Below are 23,875 nucleotides of genomic sequence, written 5' to 3'. Positions count from 1 at the left end.
GAAAGCTAGTGCTTCCAAATAAATCTGTTGGACTATAACCTGGTGTTGTGTGATTTTTAACTTTGCTGAAAATGTGTTGCTAGAAAAGCGCAGCAGGTCAGGCAGCATCCAAGGAACAGGAGAATCGACGTTTCGGGCATAAGCCCTTCTTCAGGTTCCTGAAGAAGGGCTTATGCCCGAAACGTCGATTCTCCTGTTCCTTAGATGCTGCCTGACCTGCTGCGCTTTTCCAGCAACACATTTTCAGCTCTGATCTCCAGCATCTGCAGTCCTCACTTTCTCCTCGATGATTTTTAACTTTGTCCATCCCAGGCCAACACCGGCACCTGCATGTCATATAATACTTAGACCATGAAGTTGTCATTTTCAATATTTTACTCAACAGATTTTATTTATTAAATCCTATTTGGGGCTGCATTGCTTCATAAAGACCCCAGTCTACAGAATCAGTGCCAAATATTTTGATGGCTACAAATTGTACGAAAGATGTTATTATTTAATTATTTATTTCCCACAGTTCCTAAATATTCACAGGGTTTTCTGTTTTTAAGAATGTCCTTAGTTTCACAATGCAGAGGAAGATTCACTTACTCAAAGCGTTACACTCTTATAACCAGGTACAGAGCAGAGCAATCTCAGGCCGGGTGCATGGGCTGAGGGTCTGCCAGGGGAGCACTGCAAATGGGGAACGTTACAAATTTCAAAGGGGTAGTGGCACATTTTTGGCACATGGGTATTGAAGGGTAGGAAGGATAATGTGCTATAGGAAGTGTGTGACACTTGGGAGCATCCTGATGACCTTCTCCAATCCAAGACCTTCATTGTTCTTTGATGCTACACTCATGAGAACAATAATGGAGTTTGAGATTGATTGACTGACGGAAAAGGGATGCGGATCATGAACCTATATTGGCTCTGCCACTTTTAGGGGAAGTGAGACATAACACCGTCTATTGCCATTTTAAAAAAAAATCCATTCAAGCTTAAGTAGATTACCGCCTAACAACTTTATATTTTCACTCTTTTCTATAGGGAGAATGGTGAGAATGTCCAACTCCCTATCTGGTGGAGTGGATAAGACAGAGAACATTGATGCATGAAGCTTAATGTATACATGAGAGATGACGGAGTATATTGATAAGGCCAGATTGGGAAGAGGCTATTGGAATGGAATTGAGCATTAATGCTGGCATAGATCAATTGAGCCAAATGGCTTGTTTTTGTGCTGTAAGTTTTAGGTGATATTTTGGGAGAATTAAGGAGGTTTTTTTTAATGGTGCAGCATGTTTAATCATATCCCCTGGAATTTGTTTGATTAACCTGAGGAATTGGGAAGGAAATTCCCACAGATATACTTTTCCTAAATTTTGCTCATGTTTTGTTTCTTCAAGGAAGGTTAAAGTACAAGGTTTACTTGGCAGAGGGAGCATGTTTATACCTTTTCACATATAATTCAGTAGTAAACAGAAAGGCAAATAGAATGTGCAGTGAATAAACTCCCTTCTGTGTCGTAAACATTTGAAAATAATGACTTATTTCAAAAGTTCTACTAATCTTCAATAAGTTGAACTGGGCTGTAATATCCACCGATAGCAAATGTCTCATTTCTCCTTATTTAACTGCGTTGTAGCTGCTATCACACTCCTGGTTTAATGGACTGTTTTCACTATATATGGTGTATGGCTGATCCAAGATAGGATTTGATTCATCTGAAAAAGAAAATAGATATAAAATTCAAGATAAATGTGTTAAAACTATAAGGATTGCTCAGTGGATAGTACTTTCCTCTTGTTGCAGAGGTTGTGGGCTCAACTCGTTCCTCATAAGCTTGTGCACAACATCCAAAGCTGATCCTTACAATGCAGTAATAAGGGAGTGTTGATTAATATGTTAAACCTCAGTGCCACGAAGCTGATCCCTTTTCATTTTGAACAGTGACTACACTTTGTAAGTATTTCATTAGGTGTGAAGTTCTTTGGGTCATCCAGAGGTGTGAAAGGTGCTATTTAATGCAAGTCTTTCTTTCCTTCTGCTAGGAATTTGTACTGTGCAAGTGTTTAATGCTACCATCTGTGCAGCACTAATCCTCAGAGGCTGGATTGTTGTTGGTTCAATATCTTCTTTTTGCTAAATTAGCTCACCTCAGCTGGGGAATTGGCTAAAATTACACTGACAGAAAAATAAGCAAGAAGGAAAGACCATTTGTCTCATCAAGGCCAATTCCTGTGACATACAAACTCCCAATAATCATTTCGCTACCTCGGTTCTCCATTAGAATCTACAACACTGCCGACAAAATTGTCTACATTTTCTCTTTGAATATCCTACCTTTAGTGCTCATTAACAACTATCTGCCTCTCCAGTATTAAAACACTGCAATCAGGCCCCATCTCTCGCATGTCCTAACCCTTGCATTGAACATCATCCCTTCAGTACCTTAACTGCCCATAGAAATCCTTTCTTCGTTTATCCAGCTCTGATTAAAACTTGTCGCATCAGTAGCCCAATAAAACCATTCCTCCAGTTTCTTACCTCTCCACTCAAACCCCATTCCTTCAGTACTCTAACGCACCTATCAAAACTCATTCCTCTTGGATCTTTTACCTCCCAATGAACCCTATTCTTCCAGTATTCTAACCCTCCCATTGAATCCCATTCCTCCTGTACCCAAACCATCTCAACCCTACTCCTCCAGTAACTCTCCCAATGAAACTCATTCCTATTTGTTCTATTACTCTGATGTACTTAGGTAAGGTATTATTTGTCCGGTTAGCAGGCAAAGCAATTTTTTTCACTGTGTCTCGGTACAAGTGACAACAAATCAAATTAAATCAAATCAAAGAGTCATTAATTTGTAGTCTAGAGACCTGTAGACTAGGGAAATGTAAGATCCTGCGTCTAACCATAGTTTAGTCACTGTTTATTTTACTTGTTCATGAGATGTGGGCATCACTGGCTAGTCCGACATTTGCTGCTCACCCCTAATTGCTCAAAAGAAAGTAGTGGTGAGTTGCTTTCTTGAATCACGGCAGTCCATTTAGGCCCAAATGAATCCACACGGCCGTTAGGAAAGGAGTTCAGGAGATTGACTGTGACAGTGCATGAATGGCAATATACAGGCGGTCCCCATGTTATGACTTCTTGAGTCCATTAACAAGTCGATTTGTAAACAACTCTAAATGCAATGCAGGACAATATTAAGTCACCATTCGTAAGTACGGGAAATTTTCAGATATCAGATCTTTAACATTACACCCCATATGTGATCACATTAGTAAATCGGGGGCCCCCTGTAATTCCAAGTCAGAATAGTGTGTGGCTTGGAAGGGAACATGCAGGTGGTGGTTTTCCCATGTGCCCTTCTAGGTAGCAGAAGTCCCAGTTTGGAAAATTCTGTTGAGGGACCCTTGGTGAATTGCCACAGTGCATCTTGTAGATAATGTACTGTATACTGTTACCACTGTGCATCAGTAGTGAAAGCAGAGGTGCTTGGAGAATGGATATGACCATGTCACATTTAGCTGCAATAGACCATTTAGTGGTGATGTTAAAAAACAAAGGATAGTGGAAATATGGAATTGTCTGCCCAGAAGGTAAGGAGTGCTGTCATGGTGGCATAAATATGGACTATTAATTTTCTAATTCCATTGTCCTATTAATAGCTGGGACTTTCATGGGTTGAAATTATTTTTTTAAAAAGGCAACAAAAGCACAGGCTTTAAATGACCACGGCAATCAAATGGTTAGCTAAGTTTCATGAAACCAATATAGATTAAACAAGGGAGAGACAAGCTGAAATTAACATGTTTTTCTAAGAGCAATGAAACCAGCCAGCAAGCCCCTTGAGAAAGTGTTTAAAAAGGCCTCCATTTTCTAGTCTAATTCATACTTTTTGAAAATGTTCACATGACACCTCACCTACAATTAATAAGCCTGAGAACATATCTTCCGCAACAGACAAGCTTCCAAGGAGTTGTTTTGACAGAGAGAGGAGATGAAACTAAGGATGCAGCACTGAACAGAGGCTATTGATGCTTTCTTTCAGGAGGACAAAGCACCTTGATTGGAGATAAATATCAGGACACTGAGAACTCAAAGGATAACTACGTCATTCATTATTATTGATGGTCCCAGATACTAATAGTCAACCATAGTGTCAATTTAAAACTTTACACCTCAAACACTCCCTAAAGACTTCAAATTGTATATTATTTTACCTTCCTTTGTACTGGACCCTATTTCCTTTTAACTTTTCAACTGATATATATGTGTGTGTGTGTGTTTGTGTGTGTGTGTGTCAACTATTGTTTTTCTTGTGGTTAGTACATAATAGCTTTTCCTTTCACTCAAGAAAGCTTTTTAATTGCCTCCTTATTGCTTACAGTAATTGGAGAATAGCTATACTCACATGCTAAAAAGAACATAAATCTTTGCTGCAACCAACTGGCAGATTGATAATGGGCGACACAGTGGCACAGTGGTTAGCACTACTGTCTCACAGCGCCAGAGATCTGGGTTCAATTCCCGCCTCAGGCAACTGTCTGTGTGGAGTTTGTACATTCTCCCTGTGTCTGTGTGGCTTTCCTCCAGGTGCTCCGCTTTCCTCCCACAGTCCAAAAATGTGCAGGTTAGGTGAATTGGCCATGCTAAATTGCCCGTAGTGTTAGGTGAAAGGGTAAATGTAGGGGAATGGGTCTGGGTGGGTTCCTCTTCGGAAGGTCAGTGTGGATTTGTTGGGCTGAAAGGCCTGTTTCCACACTGTGAGTAATCTAATCTAATCTAAAAAAAAGAGGGGAAACATTTTACCCTGCCTTATTCGGCCGTAATGAAATTAGGAGCTCAATGTCTGGAATAGTACTACTGACTATGAAAGAACTGGATTGGGGAAATTAAATTGTTCCTTCAAAGTCTATTTTAAATAAATTTATAAAAAAAATTTCTTCAATCTGTAACACTGAAATGTTGAGATGACCACATTTAATGTCAATGTTTTCATAGATCAGGATAAGATAACTTATGAAAAGTTCAACCTGGAAACAAGTTAACTTCCAGCATCCTAGAGGAGCCAGTAGTCAAAGTTTACTTGGAGAGTGAACTTATTAATGGTCTGGTAACAGAGGAGACAATCCCAAGTCTATTATGCTTTTGCATTAGCAAACAGTAAAACTGCACTTCCTTTCACTCAAGAACATCTTTGTAATTGGCTCCATTTTGTTTCTGGTGAAAAAAATTAACTGCATTTTAATTGAGAAAATGAAGTTAAAAGTTCATGTTGTAAAGAACTTAAAAAACTAAAGAACTGAGGATGCTGGAAATCAGAAACAAACTCAGAAATTGCTTGAAAAGCTCAACAGGTCTGGCAGCATCTGTGGAGAGGTAAAACCAATGACTGTAGGTGCTGGAAACTAGAGTCTAGATTAGAATGGTGCTGGAAAAGCACAGCAGTTCAGGCAGCATCCAAGGAGCAGTAAAATCGACATTTCGGGCAAAAGCCCTTCATCAGGAATACAGGCAGAGAGCCTGAAGGGTGGAGAGAGAAAATCGAGTTAGTAGACCAACAAGCAAGGTTGGAAAGAGGAGAACCAATTCAGCTCTCTTCACATTTTCTCGTGACTATGCTGGTGAGAAAATTGGAGCTTTAAAGGTGAAGATTAATAGATTTTTGGTGAGTAGAGGATGATAGGCAAACAAGTAATGGGATTATGACACAGATCAGCAGTGATCTAATGAAATGTGGAACAAGTGTGAGGGGCTCATGGTCTCCTGCTGGAAAAATGCACTGCACCCCAGCAGGAATCAACACCTTTAGAAGGGTAGGATGAAAATCAGAAGGATAAATACAGGAGTTAGTATTTTCAAATGGGTCTGATGGATGTTTAACATGCACCTTAATTACCATGTGTTCCTCACCTGTGGGAATGTCTCCAGAGCTCTCATTGGTTTGATCAGCCTTTGGTAAACACTTGCCACAGCAGAAACAACAACACAAACAGCAGCAACAGCAAGTGATGATCGTACAGAAATAGGCCAAAAACTGTAAGAGAAACAAAGCTTTCAGTACACAATTGGGAAAAAAAACAACTAACCGACAATGAGACCAGACATTACAATCATCCTGCCTCTAAACCCAAGGACCTGAGTCCCAGTGGTAAGGGCGTGAACTGCAAAGCCAGCATTGGATCAGATGTGTTCAAGTCCTCTGACTTAAAGCACTGCCAACAACTTCCATTTTGCATTCATTTCTTTACTTAAACTATCCAACAACTTTTGTCTGATCTCATTAAAGTTTGATCAATCCTTTGTTGGAAACGAGTCCTATAACTTGCAACAAATCCTCGAGAAATTAACAGCTGCAGTATAGATAACATAGCATCGTGTTGGCTCCCTATTTTATTTCAGGTGGTTCCAGGAGATTTTTGACATTTTCAAATAGTTGGATAGAAGTGGTGGGAAAGAGCTGTATTGATTGGGTGTGAACATTTGCAGGCAAAGTAAAATAGTCCAAAGTGATGAACAGATAACATCCTGACTAACGCTTCGACGGCCTCTGATATTTTAGTAACTGCCTCCTGCATAAAATTTGATGGACACATGAATCAGGATGTGCAATCAGTAAGTTTATTGGTAAGGGAATGAAAAAAGATTAAAGAAATGCTGAAACATAATGAAAATAGAAAAGGACATACAAGATTGGGTGCAAGGGAAGAGAAATCAGAATTAATTTGAGGTCTGATCAACTTTGAACTTGAAACTGTTAATGTACATGGACTCTCCTGTGAATTTGCGAGGTTTAGCTGTACTTAATTAATGCCAAGAATAGTTATTAAATTACAGTGTATAAACCTGTTCATATTGACCTGTAATGTTATAAATACTGTTATTTTAGATTAGATTAGATTCCCTACAGTGTGGAAACAGGCTGTTCAGCCCAACAAGTCCACACCAACCCTCCGAAGAGTAACCCACCCAGACCTACTAACGCTATGGGCAATTTACCAGACCTGCACATCTTTGGACTGTGGGAGGAAACCCATGCAGACACGGGGAGAATGTGCAAACTCCACACAGACAGTCGCTCAAGGCTGCAATCGAACCTGGGTCTCTGGTGCTGTGAGGCTGTAGTGCTAACCACTAAGCCACTCATTTTGAAGACTAATTTGCGAAAGAAGACCCATCCCTATACAGAGTCTGAGAATAATATTCCCTGGGAAGAGGCCATTCAACTCATATTGCATCCAATTAGCCACACTGCCCTTTCCTTTCCCACAATGCCGAAAAAATTCCATTCCAAGTATTTATCCAATTCTCTTTTGAAAGTTATTACTAAATTTGCTCCCACCATAGTTAACTTAAAAATATAAACAAAAAGTGCATCAAAAGCCATGATTTATTTCTAAAATATTTTCATCTAATTTTTGTGTTATAAAGTTGTTAGTTATTTAAGTTTTCATTTAACTTTTATCGGCTGCAAGGAAAATATCAGGCAATTCTCCAGGAGATCTGCTGTAGCTCTGGTGGAACCAGAAGGGCTGACATTTATATAATAGGACAACAAGAGCTTGATCAATTGGACCAATAGGTTGGGGATTGGTAGATAGATTTTGGTAAGACAATCAAGGGCAGAGCTTACACATTTAATAGTAGGCCCTGGGTGGTGTTGTTGAACTGAGAGACATAGGGGTTCAAGTATTCAAGTTCATTGAAAATTGCAACACAGGTAGACAGGGTGGTAAAGAAGACATTTGGCATGCTTGCCTTCATTGCTCAGACCATTAAGTACAGGAGTTGGAACATAATGTTTCAGTTGTACAGGACATTGTGAGGCCACTTTTGAAATACTGTGTACAGTTTTGGTTCCCCTGGTATAGGAAGAACATTATTAAATTGGAGATCCACAGAAAGGATGTACAAGGATGTTATGAGACTGGGAGGTTTTAGTTATAAGGATGAGGGTGGAATGGTGGCTCAGTGGTTAGCACTACTGCCTCACAGCATTAGGGACCTGGGTTTGATTCCACTTGTGGCTGACTGTCTGTGTGGAGATTGCATATTCTCCCCGTGTCTACGTGGGCTTCCTTCAGGTGCTCCAGTTTCCTCCCACAGTCCAAAGATGTGCAGTTACGTGGATTGGCCATGCTAAATTGCCTTGTTTAGGTTGGGTAGGTTAACCATAGAAAATGCAGGGTTACAGGGACAGGGTAGGGGGTTGGGTTTGGGTGGGATGATCTTCAGAGGGTTGGTTCAGACTCGAGGGGCCAAATGGCCTGTTTCCATACTGTAGGCATTCTAATGATAGACTGGGACTTTTTTGACTGGAACATAGGAGGTTGAGGGGCGAGCTTTCATAACTTTACAAAATCTTGAGGGGCATAGATAAATCAAATGTCCTTTCTGTTGGGTTGGGAAGTTCAAACTAGAGGGCACTTTAGGTGAGAGGAGGCAAATTTAAAAGGGACCTGAGGGGCAACATTTTCACACAGTGAGTGGTTCATATGTGAAATGAACTGCCAGAGGAAGTGGTAGATGCAGCTATAGTTACATCATTTTAAAAACATTTAGACAGGTACATGAATAGGAAATGTTTAGAGGGATATGTGCCAAATGCAGGCAAATACGATGGGTTGAGTTTGCGAAACTTGGATGGCATGGATGAGTTGGACCAAAGTGTCTGTTTCCGTGCTGTATGACTCTATGACTCTATTCCCTCAGCATTGCATAAGAAGTTAGTCTGGATTCCCTATTATCTGAAGGTGGATGTGCTATCATGGAGCCAAGGTTCCATGAAACCTAAGTGAGGGACAAAGAGCGTGTAGGATAGAGGATTTAAGGTTGAAAATAAACAGAAGAAGGCTTAGAGATTATTCCACCAATACAACGGGGAGGACAGGATTATGTTAGGCTGTGATCATACATGTTTGAATAAACTATCAATCCACATATAGAATACAGCAACTTGACTAAAGTGCTGGAAAGCATCCAGTGGCCATGGATTGGTAACTAATTCAGGAAAGAGAAGGGGAGGGGAGAGACACAATTGGGAACATGATTGTCATTCATCTCATGTGAAAGCATAGCATTGTGGCCAAAACAAACATAGCCATGGTCTCAGGTATCAACCGGTAGGAATTCAAGTTGAATCTCCCGGACACAGAGAGCAAAATGTGTGAGGAAAAAATGTACGTGGAGGAAAATTATCATAAAATGGTGTATTACTTTAATTTGTTTTGGACACTTTTATTCAATCCTTACAAAAATATCTTGGAGATTTTGGATAGGAGAGATTGCATAGGCTGCCAGTCGAGAATCATCAGATCATCAAAATTGAATGGGAAGGTTGAGCAAAGGTGGGATTGATGTGTCATGGGACCAGTAATGCAAGTGTAAGGGGGGAGTAATGGAAGTGTGAGGGTGGAGTAACACAGCTCACCTTTATGCAGCAGTTATTCTTTGAGGCGAGGATGTTTTCCCCATCCTCCCCAAGCATTGAGGCCATTTGCAGCCCGACTGAGCCATATGAGTCATAGATACGCTTCTTCTTTTCATCAGAGAGTATGGTATTGGCTCTGTTTATTTCTTTGAACAGTTCAGCAGCTGTAGGGTCATCCAGATTTTTATCTGGGTGATATCTTAGTGCCAGCTTTCTACATTACAATCAGACACAGAATCAATAGCAATCAAAAACAACCGATAGAGGCAGCAATTATCCTTCTTAAAATATTCTTTTTGGAAATAGTTCTTCTGGATGGCCTCCCATCTTTCTCCCTCCATAAATCTGAACTCATAAAAACCCTGCTGCTCGAATTCACCCGAATTTATACCAAGCCCCATCACTCAACATCCGCTACTTCCTGATCTACATTGGTTCACTGTCTGTCTATACCGCAATTTAAATATTCTGCATCTTTCTCTTCAAATCTCTCCATAGCTTCATCCACTTCCTACCTTTGTAACTTGCTATAAATTCTGTGTCTTATGATTCTGCTCCACAACCACCTGATGAAGGAGCAGCACTCTGAAAGCTAGTGCTTCCAAATAAACCTGTTGGACTATAACCTGGTGTTGTATGATTTTTACCTTTATAATATTCCAAGATTTCTGCACACCTCCAATTCTGGGCTCATGTGCATCACTGCTCTACTATTCTTTCAGCTGCCTCGAACCTAAACTCTGAAATTCCCTCCGTAAACCTTGTGGCCTCTTTACCTCTCTTTCCTTCTGTAAGATGCTCCTTAACAGCTAATTTCTTGACAAGTTTTTTGATCACTTGTCTTAACATGTCTTTACATGACTGTCAAAATTTGTTTGATAAGCGCTGCTGTGAAGTGCCTTACGATGTTTAACAATGTTAAAGGTGTCTTATAAATGCAGGTTGTTGTTAATTTCAATTAGCTGGTGAATCTGCCATGCAGCGTGGGCTAGAATCAAACAGATATTCAGCTCATCCCAGATACTCAGCCTGTAATTAATTAATGAATGAATGGTTTACCAAGTCACCCAATAGTGAAACTATCAGTGTCTAATTTAACAAGACTAATCTCATAAAACTCATAAGGTGCCACATTCTACCCACTTATCTGTGTGCCTCAGACAATACTGAAATTCCAAAGAAGAAAATAGAAGTTTTTGATATGTGGATGCTAAGATTTATGCTAAAAATTACACACAAGAATAAATGAGAAGGTAATTGAAATTGTAAGAGCAAGAAGATGCAAGACATTCAAAACAAGTCAACTTGTCAGGATTTCAGCCATGTCCTACCAAGGTCTCTTTGAGAGGTCAAAGTAGAGGGCTTCAGAAAGAGGGGTCAGTCTAAATATCATTGAGTGTCATGGACTGGTTGCAATGAATGTGTGAACATGGCACAGGCCAGGTGAGTGTGGCACACCATGTTAGCAGATCTGTTGGCAGGAGTAGATACAAATAGTAGCAAGAAAATGATGACTGGCACAAACTGAACCAAAGGATCCAGTAGGCACAATATCAAAATTAGACCTGGACCCTTTGAGAGGGTGAAAGCAGGGACTGGAGTTTACACTTTTCAGTGGGATGTTGGATATGAGTATCAAAGAAAATGGGGCAATGCTGGAAAATGGAGGGAAGACACAGATCAATTATGATACAATTTAAAGACAGAACAGGCTCAAGGACCTTAAAAGCCAAATTTCATTGCCGTGTCTCTACCTGTATGCTGCTTTAACCTCTTCTGGAGTAGATTTTCTTGGCAAATGTAGAATCCTGTAGAGAGTTTCGCCACTTGTTGAATTTGCTCGCTCACGTCTGTTGGCCATTATAGCTTCTTTTAGAAAGTGAAGACAATGAGATGGTTAACAGTTGGTTGTCAAAGTCCCAACCATCTGAAGGACTTCTGTGAAGGGTGACGCACGTGTCACAGTTGCTGCTGTCTGCCTGCATACCAAGAGCAAATGTTCATAATCCTTAGATGCCCTAATCTACAATTTACAAGAGCACAGGCACCTGTCTTTGTCTCAACTTCTAATGCACAGCTTTAAAGAAAATCTGACAGCCAGAGCCTGAATGATTCTGAATTTCCTTCTGTTTCCTACCACTGTAACTTTGCTGGATATGTATTGTTGGAAGATGGGAAAAGAGTGTGGTAAAAACAAGGACTGCAGATGTTGGAAACTAGATTCTAGATTTGAGTGGTGCTGGAAAAGCATAGCAGTTCAGGCAGCATCTGAGGAGCAGGAAAATGGACATTTCGGCCAAAAGCCCTTCATTCCTAATGAAGGGCTTTTGCCCGAAACATCGATTTTCCTGCTCCTCGGATGCTGCCTGAACTGCTGTGGCTTTTCCAGCACCACTCTAATCTAGAAAAGATTGTGGTTGTTGAATCCAACCTAAGGGCAATAGCACCAGTGCAGCAGCAATTACAATCACTGCCATGAAACTTCCTTCTACATCTTTCCAGTGAAAATCCTCCTTTTTACTGGCAGAATGGTCCCTGGCTGCTTCTTTTTTAGTGACACTCCCACTCATCATTTTGCTGCTTCAGGAGCTGCTGCTATTTTCTGCTCCTCAGAAAATATCTTGTATAATTAAATATGTAAAGTTTTGTATGGGCTAAATTTAAGTTCTCCTCCAAAGGCAGTCGTGAATCACATTAGATTAGATTCCCTATAGTGTGGAATCAGGCCCTTCGGCCCAACAAGTCCACACCGATCCTCCAAAGAGCAACCCACCCCCCTCTGACTAATGCATCTAACTATGGGCAATTTAGCATGGCCAATTCACCTGGCCTGCACATCTTTGGACTGTGGGAGGAAACTCACGCAGACATGGGGAGAATGTGCAAACTCCACAGAGACAGTCACCCGAGGATGGAATTGAACCTAGGACCCTGGTGCTGTGAGGTAGCAGTACTAACCACTGAGCCACTGTGCTGCCCTTCTGGGATTTCTCATACAAAGAAATCACATTGATCTAGGCTTTGCTCCTGAAGAAGGGTTACACCCAAAGCGTTGACCTCTCCAACACCTGATGCTGCCTAGCTTGCTGTGTTCTTCTAGCCTCCTGCCTGTTTACTTCAGAACATATCATCATCCATTCTCCAGTCCCCATAATTTCCCAAATAAAAACAGAAAATTCTGAAAATTCTCAGTCGGTCAGGAAGCAGAGAGAAACAGTTAGTATTTAAAATAGATGACCTTTTCTCTCCATTCTCTAGCTTCCCTCTCCTCCAATTCCCCAGTCTCACTCACTCCCACATTCCTTTCTCAGAGTCCTCATCTTCAGCATCCTCTGCACGTTTAATGTAGCTATAAGTTGCAAAAGGTGTAGAAAGGATAGACCAATTCTTTATTGCCTGTTTCACAATGTCTAACAAACTCAAAATTACTCCTTGGCGGTCTAAAATTGTTTTAGAAGTTACTTAGAGTCATAGAGTCATAGAGATATACAGCACGGAAACAGTCCCTTTGGTCCAACCAGATATCCTAAATAAATCTCGTCCCATTCGCCAGCACTTGGCCTATATTCCTCTGAGCCCTTCCTATTCATATACCCATCCAGATGTCTTTTAAATGTTGTAATTGTACTAGCCTCCACTATATCCTCTGGCAGCTCCTTCCATATACATACCACCCTCTGTGTGAAAAAGTTGCCCCTTAGATCCCTTTTAAATGTTTCTCCTCTCACTTTAAACCACCCTCTATTTCTGGACTCCCTCGCCCTGGGGAAAAGACCCTGTCTATTTACCCAATCCATGCCCCTCATGATATAATAAACCTCCATAAGATCACCCCTCAGCCTCCAATGCTCCAGGAAAAATTGCACCAGTCTATTCAGCCTCTCCTATAGCTCAAACCCTCCAACCCTGGTGAATCCTCGTAAATCTTTTCTAAACCCTTTCAAGTTTCACAACATCCGTCATATAGCAGCGAGACTAGAATTGCACATTGTATTTCAATACTGGCCTAACCAAGGTCTCATAGAGCTGCAACATGACCTCCCAACTCCAATACTCAAAGCACTGACCAATACAAGTAAGCATACCAAATGCCTTCTTCACTATCCTATCTATGTGCGACTCTACTTTCAAGGAACTATGAACCTGTACTCCAAGGTCTGTTTGTTCAGCAACACTCCCCAGGACCTTACCATTAAGTGTATAAATCCTGCCCTGATTTGCCATTTCCAAAATGCAGCACCTCACATTTATCTAAATTAAACTCCATCTGCCACTCATTGGTCCATTGGCCCATCTGATCAAGATCCCGTTGTAATCTGAAGTAACCTTCACTGTCCACTCCACCTCCAATTTTGGTGTCATCTGCAAACTTACTCACCATACCTCCTGTGTTCTCATTCAAATCATTTATATAAATAATGCAAAGCAGTGGACCCAGCACTGTTCTTTGTGCCACTCCGCTGGTCACAGGCCTCCAATTTGAAAAGTAAACCTCCACCACTACCCTCAGTCTTCGACCTTTGAGCCAGTTCTGTATCTAAATAGTTAGTTCTCCCTGTGTGATCTAACCTTGCTAACCAGTCTACCATGAGAAACCTTGTCGAACGCCTTACTGAACTCCATATAGATCAAGTCTAATGCTCTGCCCTCATCAATCCTCTTTACTACTTCTTCAAAAAACTCAATCAAGTTTGTGAGACATGATATCCCACTCACAAAGCCATGTTGACAGTCGCTAATCAGACCTTGCCTTTCCTAATACATGCAAATCCTATCCCTCAGGATTCCCTCCAACAACTTGCCCATCACTGATGTCAGACTCACCAGTCTATAGTTCCCTGCCTTTTTCTTACCACCTTTCTGAAATAGTGGCACCATGTAAGCCAACCTCCAGTCTTCCGGCACCTTACCTGTGGCTATTGATGATACAAATATCTTAGCAAGGTGCTCAGTAATCACTTCTCTAGCTTCCCACAGAATTCTTGTGGACACCTGATCAGGTCGCAGGGATTTATTTATCCACCTTTATGGTTGTAAAATCACTTGTTCAAATTTTCAAAATCCTTCACTATTGTTCATCATTAATCAATCTTTGTATACAGATTGCAGATACTTAAACATTTGAATAAATAGGCTATAGTCCTTTATAAAAGCTTTAGATGCTTTTGTAGTATTTCCAGTTTTCTACTTAAATTATGAAAAATGTGATAAAATAATTTTCCAGGATTTAGGACATAATCCAGACTGAAACTCCTATGCTAATACTGAGGGAATACCCTATTAAAAATGCTGCCTTTTAGATTAGATGTTATCTAAGGCCTCATCTGCCCTCCCAGGTAGAAGCAAAAGATTCCATTGTGCTATTTTGAATAGTAATGTTCTCCTGGCCAGTACATATCCCTAAATCAACATCAGCTAAGATAAATCATACCATTATCACTTTGCAATTTCTGTGAGCTTGCTGTACACAAAATGGCTGCTGCTTTTTCTACATTTTGACACTGACTACACTTCAAAAACTATATTATGGGTATAAAGTGCTTTGAGAAGTTTGATGTTGTGAATGATGCTGTATAATGCATTTTATATTTCTGCCTATAAACTATTGGGCCAGAATCTCCTACACAGCGCAGCAATGGTGATTATCAATGATTGAAGTGGAGATTTCTAACAGTATCCCAAGTGGCGCATTTCCAGGTGGTGAGTATAATTGAACCTGATCCTATTCCCTTGGACTGGCAATTGAAAGCAAACAGGGTATTTTTTTTCCTGAAGTCTTTTCGATGCTCTCTGCTGGAAGACTTGGAGATGCCGGTGTTGGACTGGGGTGTACAAAGTTAAAAATCACACAACACCAGGTTATAGTCCAACTGGTTTAATTGTAAGCACACTAGCTTTCAGAGCGACACTCCTTCATCAGGTGATAGTGGAGGGCTCAATCCTAACACAGAATATATAGCAAAAATTTACATAATTTTTGGAGGGGGGGAGGCGCAGCACCAAAAACAGAAGTCATCCTTAGACAGCATAGGGAGGAAGCAACGATAATGGCAGTTGATACAGAACTACAGGTAAGATGTCCATCCTGTCGTACCACATCCAGTGCACTGTAGTGCAATCCTTGCCAATTTCACCTAAATGGTTTGTATAGTTTATAATTTCTAACATTTAAATGCTGATGTTAAAAATCATCTTAACTAAACAGTGATCTGTATTTTTTCCAATACAGGTTTATGGTGTGGAAACATGAACTGTTAAGGTTTTATCCCATTCCTCTGCTTTCTCTCTCCTGTCCTTCCTCTCCCAAACCTCTTCCTCTGCATTTCCACATTCTGTTTCTACACATAATTCCCTTAAATACTCCACAGCTGTCTCACTCAGCTCCGCTGGTGGTGTTCCTCTATCCCACTGCATGTCCATCTGCATACACCCTTTTTCCTCCACTCTTACCCCTCTCCCTTCCTTCCTGACCTTGCCCCTCATTCTTCTCCACTCTTCCAGTCTGCCACTCCCTTTCTTCCTCTTTCCTTCTGCTTCCTTGCTCTCTCTCTCCTTCTCTCTGCAACATCTCTTCTTTTCCACTACTCTCCAACTCCGGTCACTTACCCACCTTTGCCTCTCTCCCTTGCTCCAGAATTATCCCTTCATTGTCTAAATTTTCTAAATTGTCAGGTTCGTGCCTTATCTGTTAATTTTGCAACAAACACAGGCCGATGGCCCACAAAGCAGCTGCAGCTCAGTGCACCTGCACAGGAGGAGTAGCTGAGAGTTCTCATTGGGGCTGTTCTGAATTTTCAGAGTTGTTTCCTTACCTCAGTCTTTGTTTGGATCCAATATCTGCAGGTAATAATTCCACTAGCGAGAGTATGACTTGACAAGAAACCTTGTGCAAATACTTCCTGAAATCTGCTATTGAAGGTCTGTTCTGTACATGTAACAAGTCTTGTGATCAGTAACAAATCAAAAGAGAATCTGCCTTTTGGAGTAGGAGCATAAGACACACCCTCCTGACTATGAGATGCTATAGCAACTGCTATGCTGTCAGATCCATTGAGAAAAACAATTTCAACTACCTATAGTGGCTATGCTTACATGCGCCACACAGTGTGGAATTGAGCTAAACCCAACGCAGCATCAACCTCAATTCCTGACCTGTATATAGTTAATTCAATTGAACTCATTGGTGTACATATTTTTATTTGACATTGTCAGACGTGTTATGACACATCTCTGGACCAGGTGGAACTTGCACCCAGATCTTCTCACACAGAAGTTGGGGTATTAGCTCTGCACAACAACAGCCCTCAACCCTTGGAGTAGTAGCGGTGGACAATTGATCGCAGTTGGCTTTGAAATCCATTAAGAAGCCATGGATCCACACACGTAATCAGTATCCATGTGATAAGTGTGTGATTTCAAGTGGCTTGGCTTATGATATTCTTTTTAAATAGCCAGTGGAGACCATCTGGCCTCTCAAAAGGATCACAGATAACCTATCACTAGGCTGAAATATCACATAGTTACATTATTCTCTAGCATAATCATTCAATTAAACTATCTAAAATCAACAGATTAAAATAGGAGGCAAAGAAATTTCATATGAAATCCAGAGTTGCATTTCAACTTACAAATCTTTACAGTTTAAAAATTACTTCAAAGCAAATAAAACCAGCGCATTCTATCGCTATGGACTCATTGAGAATGTAACGGTGATGTCAGCATATTCTATCACCATGGTTTCATGTATCAAGTCAAATGGGCTTCATTGAGGGTAATGGAGAAGGGGTCTTGTGTTACAGTGAATGATGCCCCTGCCTCTGATCTAGAAGCTCCACTCATGGTGCAACCAAAGAAGATTGAGTATCAATCTGCAAATGGTAAGATCGAAGAACAGGGCAGTTTTCTTTTGTTCATGGCATGTAGCCACCACTGGCTGGGCCAGTGTTTACTGTCCGTGTCTAACTGCTCAGACAGCTGTTAAAAGTCAACTACACTGTTATAGGTCAGGAGTCACATTTAGGCAAGACCAGGTAAGGTCAGCAGATTGCTTTCCTTTTAGATCATTAGAGAACTAGATGCATTTTACAACAATCGACAATGATTTCATGGTTGAAATTAGGATAGTTTTTTATTCCAGATTTATATTGAATTCTAAATTTGCCATTTGCTGTGGCGGGAGTGGAACCCTCGTCCCAAAAACATGGTCAGCCATGTAATCGAAATACATTGGAGCCTCTGTCATCACCATCCATAGTTCCAGGAGATAACATGCATATTAAAGTCTAAGTTGTCACAGCAACTTGGACTCCTGGATAGGAGAGTCCGTTGGTGCACTGCCTTTCTGTTTCAGCTTGGTGCCAACAGCATAAGAGTTCAATCCCATTTTGGCTGGATGGATTAAGGAACTGCCTCCTTAACCAGCTCAGGGTGGAGATAATGGTGCTGTAGATCTGATCTACCTTCAGGCAGAGAACTAAAGAAGCCATTCTGTTCCTTTATTCACTTGTGGGACATGGATGGTGCTGTTTAACACTTCATTTCTCTTACTTGATATACTGTTTCATTAAAGTTATATTATTATTAGATTATGTCACTATTTGTTAACTATATTTATGAGCAGCATTGCTGCTAATGCACATGATCCTGTGTGTCAGCAAGTGCAGACACAGTGCAAACCGTTCCACTGTACATTCTAAAATTACAATGCAGCAGTTAAATCGTTTAAGAGAAGGATTGGATGAGGGCTACATAAATTGATTGTTTTATGCACATGTCATGTATTGGGTGATAATAAGCTGTGTGGGTGCAAGAACAAGTTCTTGTGCTGGATTGAATTTATGAGTGGGATAGTGACCTCTAATGTACACAAGTGGTATGTGACAAGGAGCAAGAATTTTGACACATCTACACGCAGGGTTCCCAACTGCAATTGGTTGTATTCCTAGGAGTTTCATTATGTAAATTGCCCAAAGTAACATTCATTCGTCAACCAACATATTTTGACCTTCCTGTTCCAATTAGAAAACAAAAGATTCACCACCTAATTAGATAATGCTTGACTACTAGTCAAGTAGCATTTCTGTGCCTAATTTCAATACTTTTATTTCTGACATGGACAAAAATTCAAAGAATAAAGTCTCTTTTCTTCTGTACACTGCGGTGATCTGGAGATGCTTGGAGACTCCAGGCCAATCCTGGAGAATTAGAATGGAACCCTATCTTCACCATTTGGACCTGCCACATTTTACTAAACGATAACCAAGAATAGGCAGAAGTGAACTGACAGTAAGCAGCGATCAGCATCATATCTTGGGCTTTAGCTAAAATTCTCAAGATCTGTGGAATTTTCATTACACAGTATTCACAAAACAAAGCTGAACATTTGAACATACATTCAATGTTGTAAGCATAAACATTAAAGTAATACAGACAAAGAGTGGGAGTTGGTAAATAAATCCGAAGTGAAATTTTGATAATGTTGATGATGAGATAATGGGAAGCCTCCCCAAGTGCCTTTACATCACAAGGGATCAATGTAGAAATAGTTTTTTCATTTAAAAAGCAGACTTCTGTCTGGTGTATGGATTCTATTTTAGAAATTCAAGACAAAAGTCAATATGTTTCCTGTTCAGCAATAAGGCTAAGATATTAAAATATAAACATAAGGGGTGACGGACCCTCATGGGAGTGCAGCATGACCAGCCACGTTTCTGGTATTGAGACTGGCTCTAATGTAATTACGGGTATGTTGGGTTCCAAGCAATCGATTTTGATAGGGAACTTTCTCGTCCAAGGCACAGACAGACCTTTCTGCGGCCAGTAGTGAAAAATCAGAATGATGAGTTGCCTCCCTGGTGCCAGAATCAAAGATATCTCAGAGATGGTGCAGAATGTTCTCAAAGTGGAGAGGGACCAGCAGGAGATCGTTGTACACATTGGAACCAACAACATTGGAAGGGAAAAGGATGAAATTCTGAAGGTAGAATATAGAAGGTTAGATAGGAATTTAAAAAGGAGGTCCTCAAGGGTAGCAATATTTGGATTACTTGTGGTGCTATGAGCTAGTGAGGGCAGGAATAGGAGGATAAAGCAGATGAATGCGTGGCTGAGGAGCTGGTGATGGTATTAGGCAAGAACTTTCAGAATCTGACTGAGGGCAGATGTTCACAGGTAAATGGATGGCTGGAAAATGGAAAGCCTTCAAAAATGAGGTAATAAAAGTCCAAATACAGTATATTCCTGTTAGGGTGAAAGGAAAGGCTGGTAGGTGTAGGGAATGCTGGATGGCTGAAGAAATTGAGGTTTTGGTTAAGAAAAAGAAGGAAGCATATGTCAAGTATAGACAGGAGAGACTGAGTGAATCATTAGAAGAGTATAAAGGCAATAGAAGTATACTTAAACGGGAAATCAGGAGGGCAAAAAGGGGACATGAGATAGTTTTGGCCAATAGGGTTAAGGAGAATCCAAATAGATATTATAATTTTTTTTAGGACAAAAGAGTAACTAGGGAGAGAGTAGGGCCCCTCAAAAGTCAGCAAGGCAGCCTTTGTGTGGAGCCGCAGAAAATGGGGGATACTAAATGAGTATTTTGCATCAGTATTTACTGTGGAAAAGGACACAGAAGATGTAGAATGTATGGAAATAGATGGTGACATCTTGAAAAATGTCTATATTACAGAGGAGGAGGTGCTGGATGTCTTGACACATACAAGTGGATAAATCCCCAGGACCTGATCAGGTATACTCTAGCCTTCTGTGGGAAGCTAGGAAAGTGATTGCTAGGTCCCTTGCTGAGATATTTGTATCATCGATAGCCACAGGTAAGGTGCCAGAAGACTGGAGGTTGGCTAATGTGGTGCCACTATTTAAGAAACGTGGTAAGGAAAAGCCAGGGAACTGTAGACCAGTGAGCCTCACATTGGTTGTGGACAAGTTGTTGAAGGGAATCCTGAGGATTTACATGTATTTGGAAAGGCACAGACTGATTAGGAATGGTCAGCATGGGAAATCATGTCTTATGAACTTGATTGAGTTTTTTGAAGTGATAAAGAGGTTTGATGAGGGCAGAGCAGTAGACGTGATCTATATGGAGTTCAGTAAGATGTCGACAAGGTTTATCATGGGAGACTGGTTAGCAAGGTTAGATTTCATGGAATACAGGGAGAACTAGCCATTTGGATACAAAACTGGCTGAGAGGTAGAAGACAGAAGGTGTTGGTGAGGGGTTTGCTTTTCAGACGAGAGGCCTGTGACCAGTGATGTGCCACAAAGTTTGGTGCTGGGTCCACTGCTTTTTGTCATCTAAATAAATGATTTGGATGTGAACATAGGAGGTACAGTTAGTAAGTTTGCAGATGACACCAAAATTGGAGGTGTAGTAAACAGCGAAGAAGGCTATCTCAGATTACAATGGGATCTTGATCAGATGGAACCATTGGGCTGAGGAGTGGCAGATAGAGTTTCATTTAGATAAATGTGAGGTGCTGCATTTTGGAAACGCAAATCAGAGCAGGACTTTTACACTTAACGGTAAGATCGTAGGGAGTGTTGCTGAATAAACAGACCTTGGAGTGCAGCTTCATAGCTCCTTGAAAGTAGAATTGCAGGTAGATAGGATAGCGAAGAAGGTGTTTCGTATGCTTTCCTTTATTGGTCAGAGTATTAAGGACAGGAGTTGGGAGGTCATATTGCGATGGTACAGGACATTGGTTAGGCCACTGTTGGAATATTGTGTGCAATTCTGGTCTCCGATGTTATGAAACTTGAAAGGGTTCAGAAAAGATCTACAAGGATGTTACCAAGGTTGGAGGATTTGAGCTATCAGGAGAGGCTGAATAGGGTGGGACTGCTTTCCCTGGAGTGTCGGAGGCTGAGGGGTGACCTGATAGAGGTTTACAAAATTATGAGGGGCATGGATAGGATAAATAGACAAGGTCTTTTCCCTGGGACAGGGAGTCCAGAACTAGAGGACATAGGTTTAGGGTGAGAGGGGAAAGATATAAAAGGGACCTAAGGGATAACTTTTTCACACAGAGGGTGGTGCATGTATGGAATGAGCTGCCAGAGGAAATTATGGAGGCTGGTATAATTGCAGCACTTAAAAGGCATCTGGATGGGTATATGAATAGGAAGGGTTGAGCAGGATATGGGCCAAGTGCTGGCAAATGGAACTACATTAGGTTAGGATAACTGGTCGGCACAGACGAGTTGGACCGAAGGGTCTGTTTCCATGCTGTATGACTCTATGACAAATATAATTTCCTTTAATAAAAGCAAAGTTCAGCACATGCTGGAATTCTGGAAGTCTTACGAAGAAGGCATTCCAGACTCTCTCTCTCTCCATTGTTGCCAGACCTGCTGAGTTTCTGCAGCATTCTGTGCGTTTATAATTTCCTTTAATGTAGTTCATATGCAAAAGATATAGATAAAAAAAGGACTTGTTCCGTCACACAAGGTGAATGTAGTGTGCAAATGTTCCTAGCATAGAGGAAATGAAATAAAAACATTTCTGTTGCATTTTGTACATTGGTCAAAGCAGATAATTTAGTATTTTTTGGACTGTAATTGTTACTTATTCTGGTTTCCATGAGTTAGAAACAGTCATATTTTCGACTCAGTGCTGAAACTTAATATTTCTTCCTGCTCTCTGTGCACTACATAGATTGATGCATTGTTATTAGGCACGTGGGACAGTGAATGCAACACCCAGGATACATAATATGTAACATTTAGTTCCTCGCTCATTTACGAGTACTATACTGTTACAATGTAACAGAAATCACAGTTATAAAATAGGAAATGTTGCTGGTACCGTAGGAGCAACGTAATAATGATCTGATAACCTGTTGAATAGATTTTTTTGGAAAACACAATCATCAGACAAGCAATAAAAATGCTCTACAGAAACCTTTTGAGGCACCAACTTGAGCTGGCTGTGTTTCTAACAAATTTTGCTTTTTTTTTCAACATTAGAACTTAAGAATCGGAGAACTCGAGTTTTACAATGAACGCCAAAACAGAAAATATCGAGAAAAAATATTTAAAAGTAACAGATTGCGGATGATGGACATCTGAAGTAAAAATAAAATGCCGAAGCAACTCTGGCAGCATCTGTGGAGAAAGAAAGTCAAGTTTCGAAACCAGAATTTGAATTTTTAAAAAAACTTAATATGAGGTAAAAATATTCTGGTTCAAGGATATTAAAATATTTCCAAATACATATTTTTAAAAAGGATCTCAAATTGTTAAAGGGTGAATTGTATATCGCAATGAATATTTGAAATATGGAGAAATAAAAAACTGCGGGTGATGGAAAATTGATACAAAAACAGAAGTAGAAAATTTTGGAGAAACTCAGCAGGTCTGCGAACACCACGTTATCGTCCAACAGGCTTATTTGGAAGCACTAGCTTTCGAGGACCACCTGATCTAGAGGTAGCGCCTCGAAAGCTGATGTTGTATGATTTTTAAGTTTCTCCAGCAATGTTATTGCACGATGATGTGGCCCCTTGCCAGTATGAAAGATGGCGGAATTCTGAGCAGACACAATTCAGGATGGGCCGGAAGGCGGCGTAGGGCACATGACGGTGACGCGCCGCCGTGGACGTGATGGCGTAACGACGCGTCGACGCTGGCAGGGAGACGTTGGTGACGGAAAAGCGCCGAAGTAGAGACCGCGGGACCTCGGTCATTTCTCGGTTTGTTCAGCGGCGCCCAGAGCCCGCGGGTGGGCCTCTAGGCCCCGCAGGCCCTCCCCCCTCGTCGGAGGAGTCAGCGAGCGATCGTTCGGAGCGAGCAAAAGGAGGAGGGCGAGGCAGCGAAGATGGCGAACGCGGCGGAGGTGAACGCGGTGCCTGTCGGGGATGTGGTGGTGGTGAAGGCCGAGCCCGCAAGCCTAGAGGGGGAGAGCTCCGAGGAGAGCAAGACCCAAGTCATCCTGCAGCTGCAGCCGGTCCAGCATAGGTAAGGATCCTGTACTGGGGTCCGGGGGAGGGGTGGGGGGTGTGGGGCCTACCGGCTTCAGACACCCACCCAGTGAAGGTCTGGAGCCTGGCCGTCACACTCAGACATCAGACTAGACGGAGCTTAATGCTTCACAATATCCTCTCACATTTTCAAACGGAACCATTACATTTTTAGGGGGGAGGGGGGGGACAGCACCAACGCCGAAAGCGCAGGGATTGAGGCGTCGCCTCTGTTGCGCTCCACGGCCCCCGTCGGAAATCCTGAGGAGACCAAGCGCAATGAAACTCACCCCACCCACACACACTGTTTCCCCCCCCTCCCCCCTCTTTTTTGCGGGTGCCCTGTTCCCCTCCTCACCATTTTCGCAGGTGCACTGTACTTCCGCCCCCACCCCAACCCCATTTTTCAGGGTGACCCTGTGTCTTTCCCACCCCCTCCTTTTTTTTCCGGGCGACCCTGTGTTTCCCCCATCTTTTTTTGCGG

At 41.4% G+C, this 23,875-nt stretch overlaps 2 protein-coding genes across 3 annotated transcripts in view; one reads left to right on the top strand and one right to left on the bottom strand.

Moving 5' to 3' along the window:
- Window positions 1-372: 372 nt before the first annotated feature.
- On the bottom strand, window positions 373-16,386 carry LOC122563599 (dnaJ homolog subfamily C member 5-like). 2 transcript variants are annotated; one of them, XM_043717529.1, is made up of 5 exons: window positions 16,240-16,386; window positions 11,182-11,406; window positions 9,428-9,641; window positions 5,911-6,034; window positions 373-1,709 (listed from the first exon to the last, which is right to left on the bottom strand). In XM_043717529.1, exons 2-5 carry the CDS (start codon window positions 11,286-11,288, stop codon window positions 1,612-1,614), a joined length of 543 nt encoding a protein of 180 aa, XP_043573464.1. In that variant the 5' UTR covers window positions 11,289-11,406; window positions 16,240-16,386; the 3' UTR covers window positions 373-1,611. The 2 variants fall into 2 exon arrangements, with proteins under 2 accessions (XP_043573464.1, XP_043573463.1); XM_043717528.1 differs by having other exon boundaries at window positions 11,182-11,296; window positions 16,240-16,384.
- A 6,662-nt stretch (window positions 16,387-23,048) lies between these two features.
- Window positions 23,049-23,875, top strand: part of LOC122563597 (glucocorticoid modulatory element-binding protein 1-like) — a 44,341-nt gene continuing 43,514 nt past the window's right edge. Inside the window, exon 1 of the mRNA XM_043717524.1 lies at window positions 23,049-23,389. Within this exon, the coding sequence (XP_043573459.1) occupies window positions 23,250-23,389 (140 nt within the window). The 5' untranslated portion in view covers window positions 23,049-23,249. The remainder of the gene's footprint in view (window positions 23,390-23,875) is intronic.

The sequence above is a fragment of the Chiloscyllium plagiosum genome, chromosome 27 (assembly GCF_004010195.1).
Source record: "Chiloscyllium plagiosum isolate BGI_BamShark_2017 chromosome 27, ASM401019v2, whole genome shotgun sequence".
Classification (NCBI taxonomy): domain Eukaryota; kingdom Metazoa; phylum Chordata; class Chondrichthyes; order Orectolobiformes; family Hemiscylliidae; genus Chiloscyllium; species Chiloscyllium plagiosum.
Note: the sequence above shows the minus strand (reverse complement) of the source record. Positions and strands in the feature narration are given on the sequence as shown.

What these genes read in the sequence shown, in the direction of transcription:
- LOC122563599 (XM_043717529.1), bottom strand. Translation starts at nt 11,288, where the DNA reads ATGGCCAACAGACGTGAGCGAGCAAATTCAACAAGTGGCGAAACTCTC. An exon ending in GAGGTTAAAGCAGCATACAG is followed by an intron (nt 9,642 to 11,181) that starts GTAGAGACACGG and finishes ATTGTAATGTAG; the next exon opens with AAAGCTGGCACTAAGATATC. An exon ending in AGAATAACTGCTGCATAAAG is followed by an intron (nt 6,035 to 9,427) that starts GTGAGCTGTGTT and finishes TTTCTCTTACAG; the next exon opens with TTTTTGGCCTATTTCTGTAC.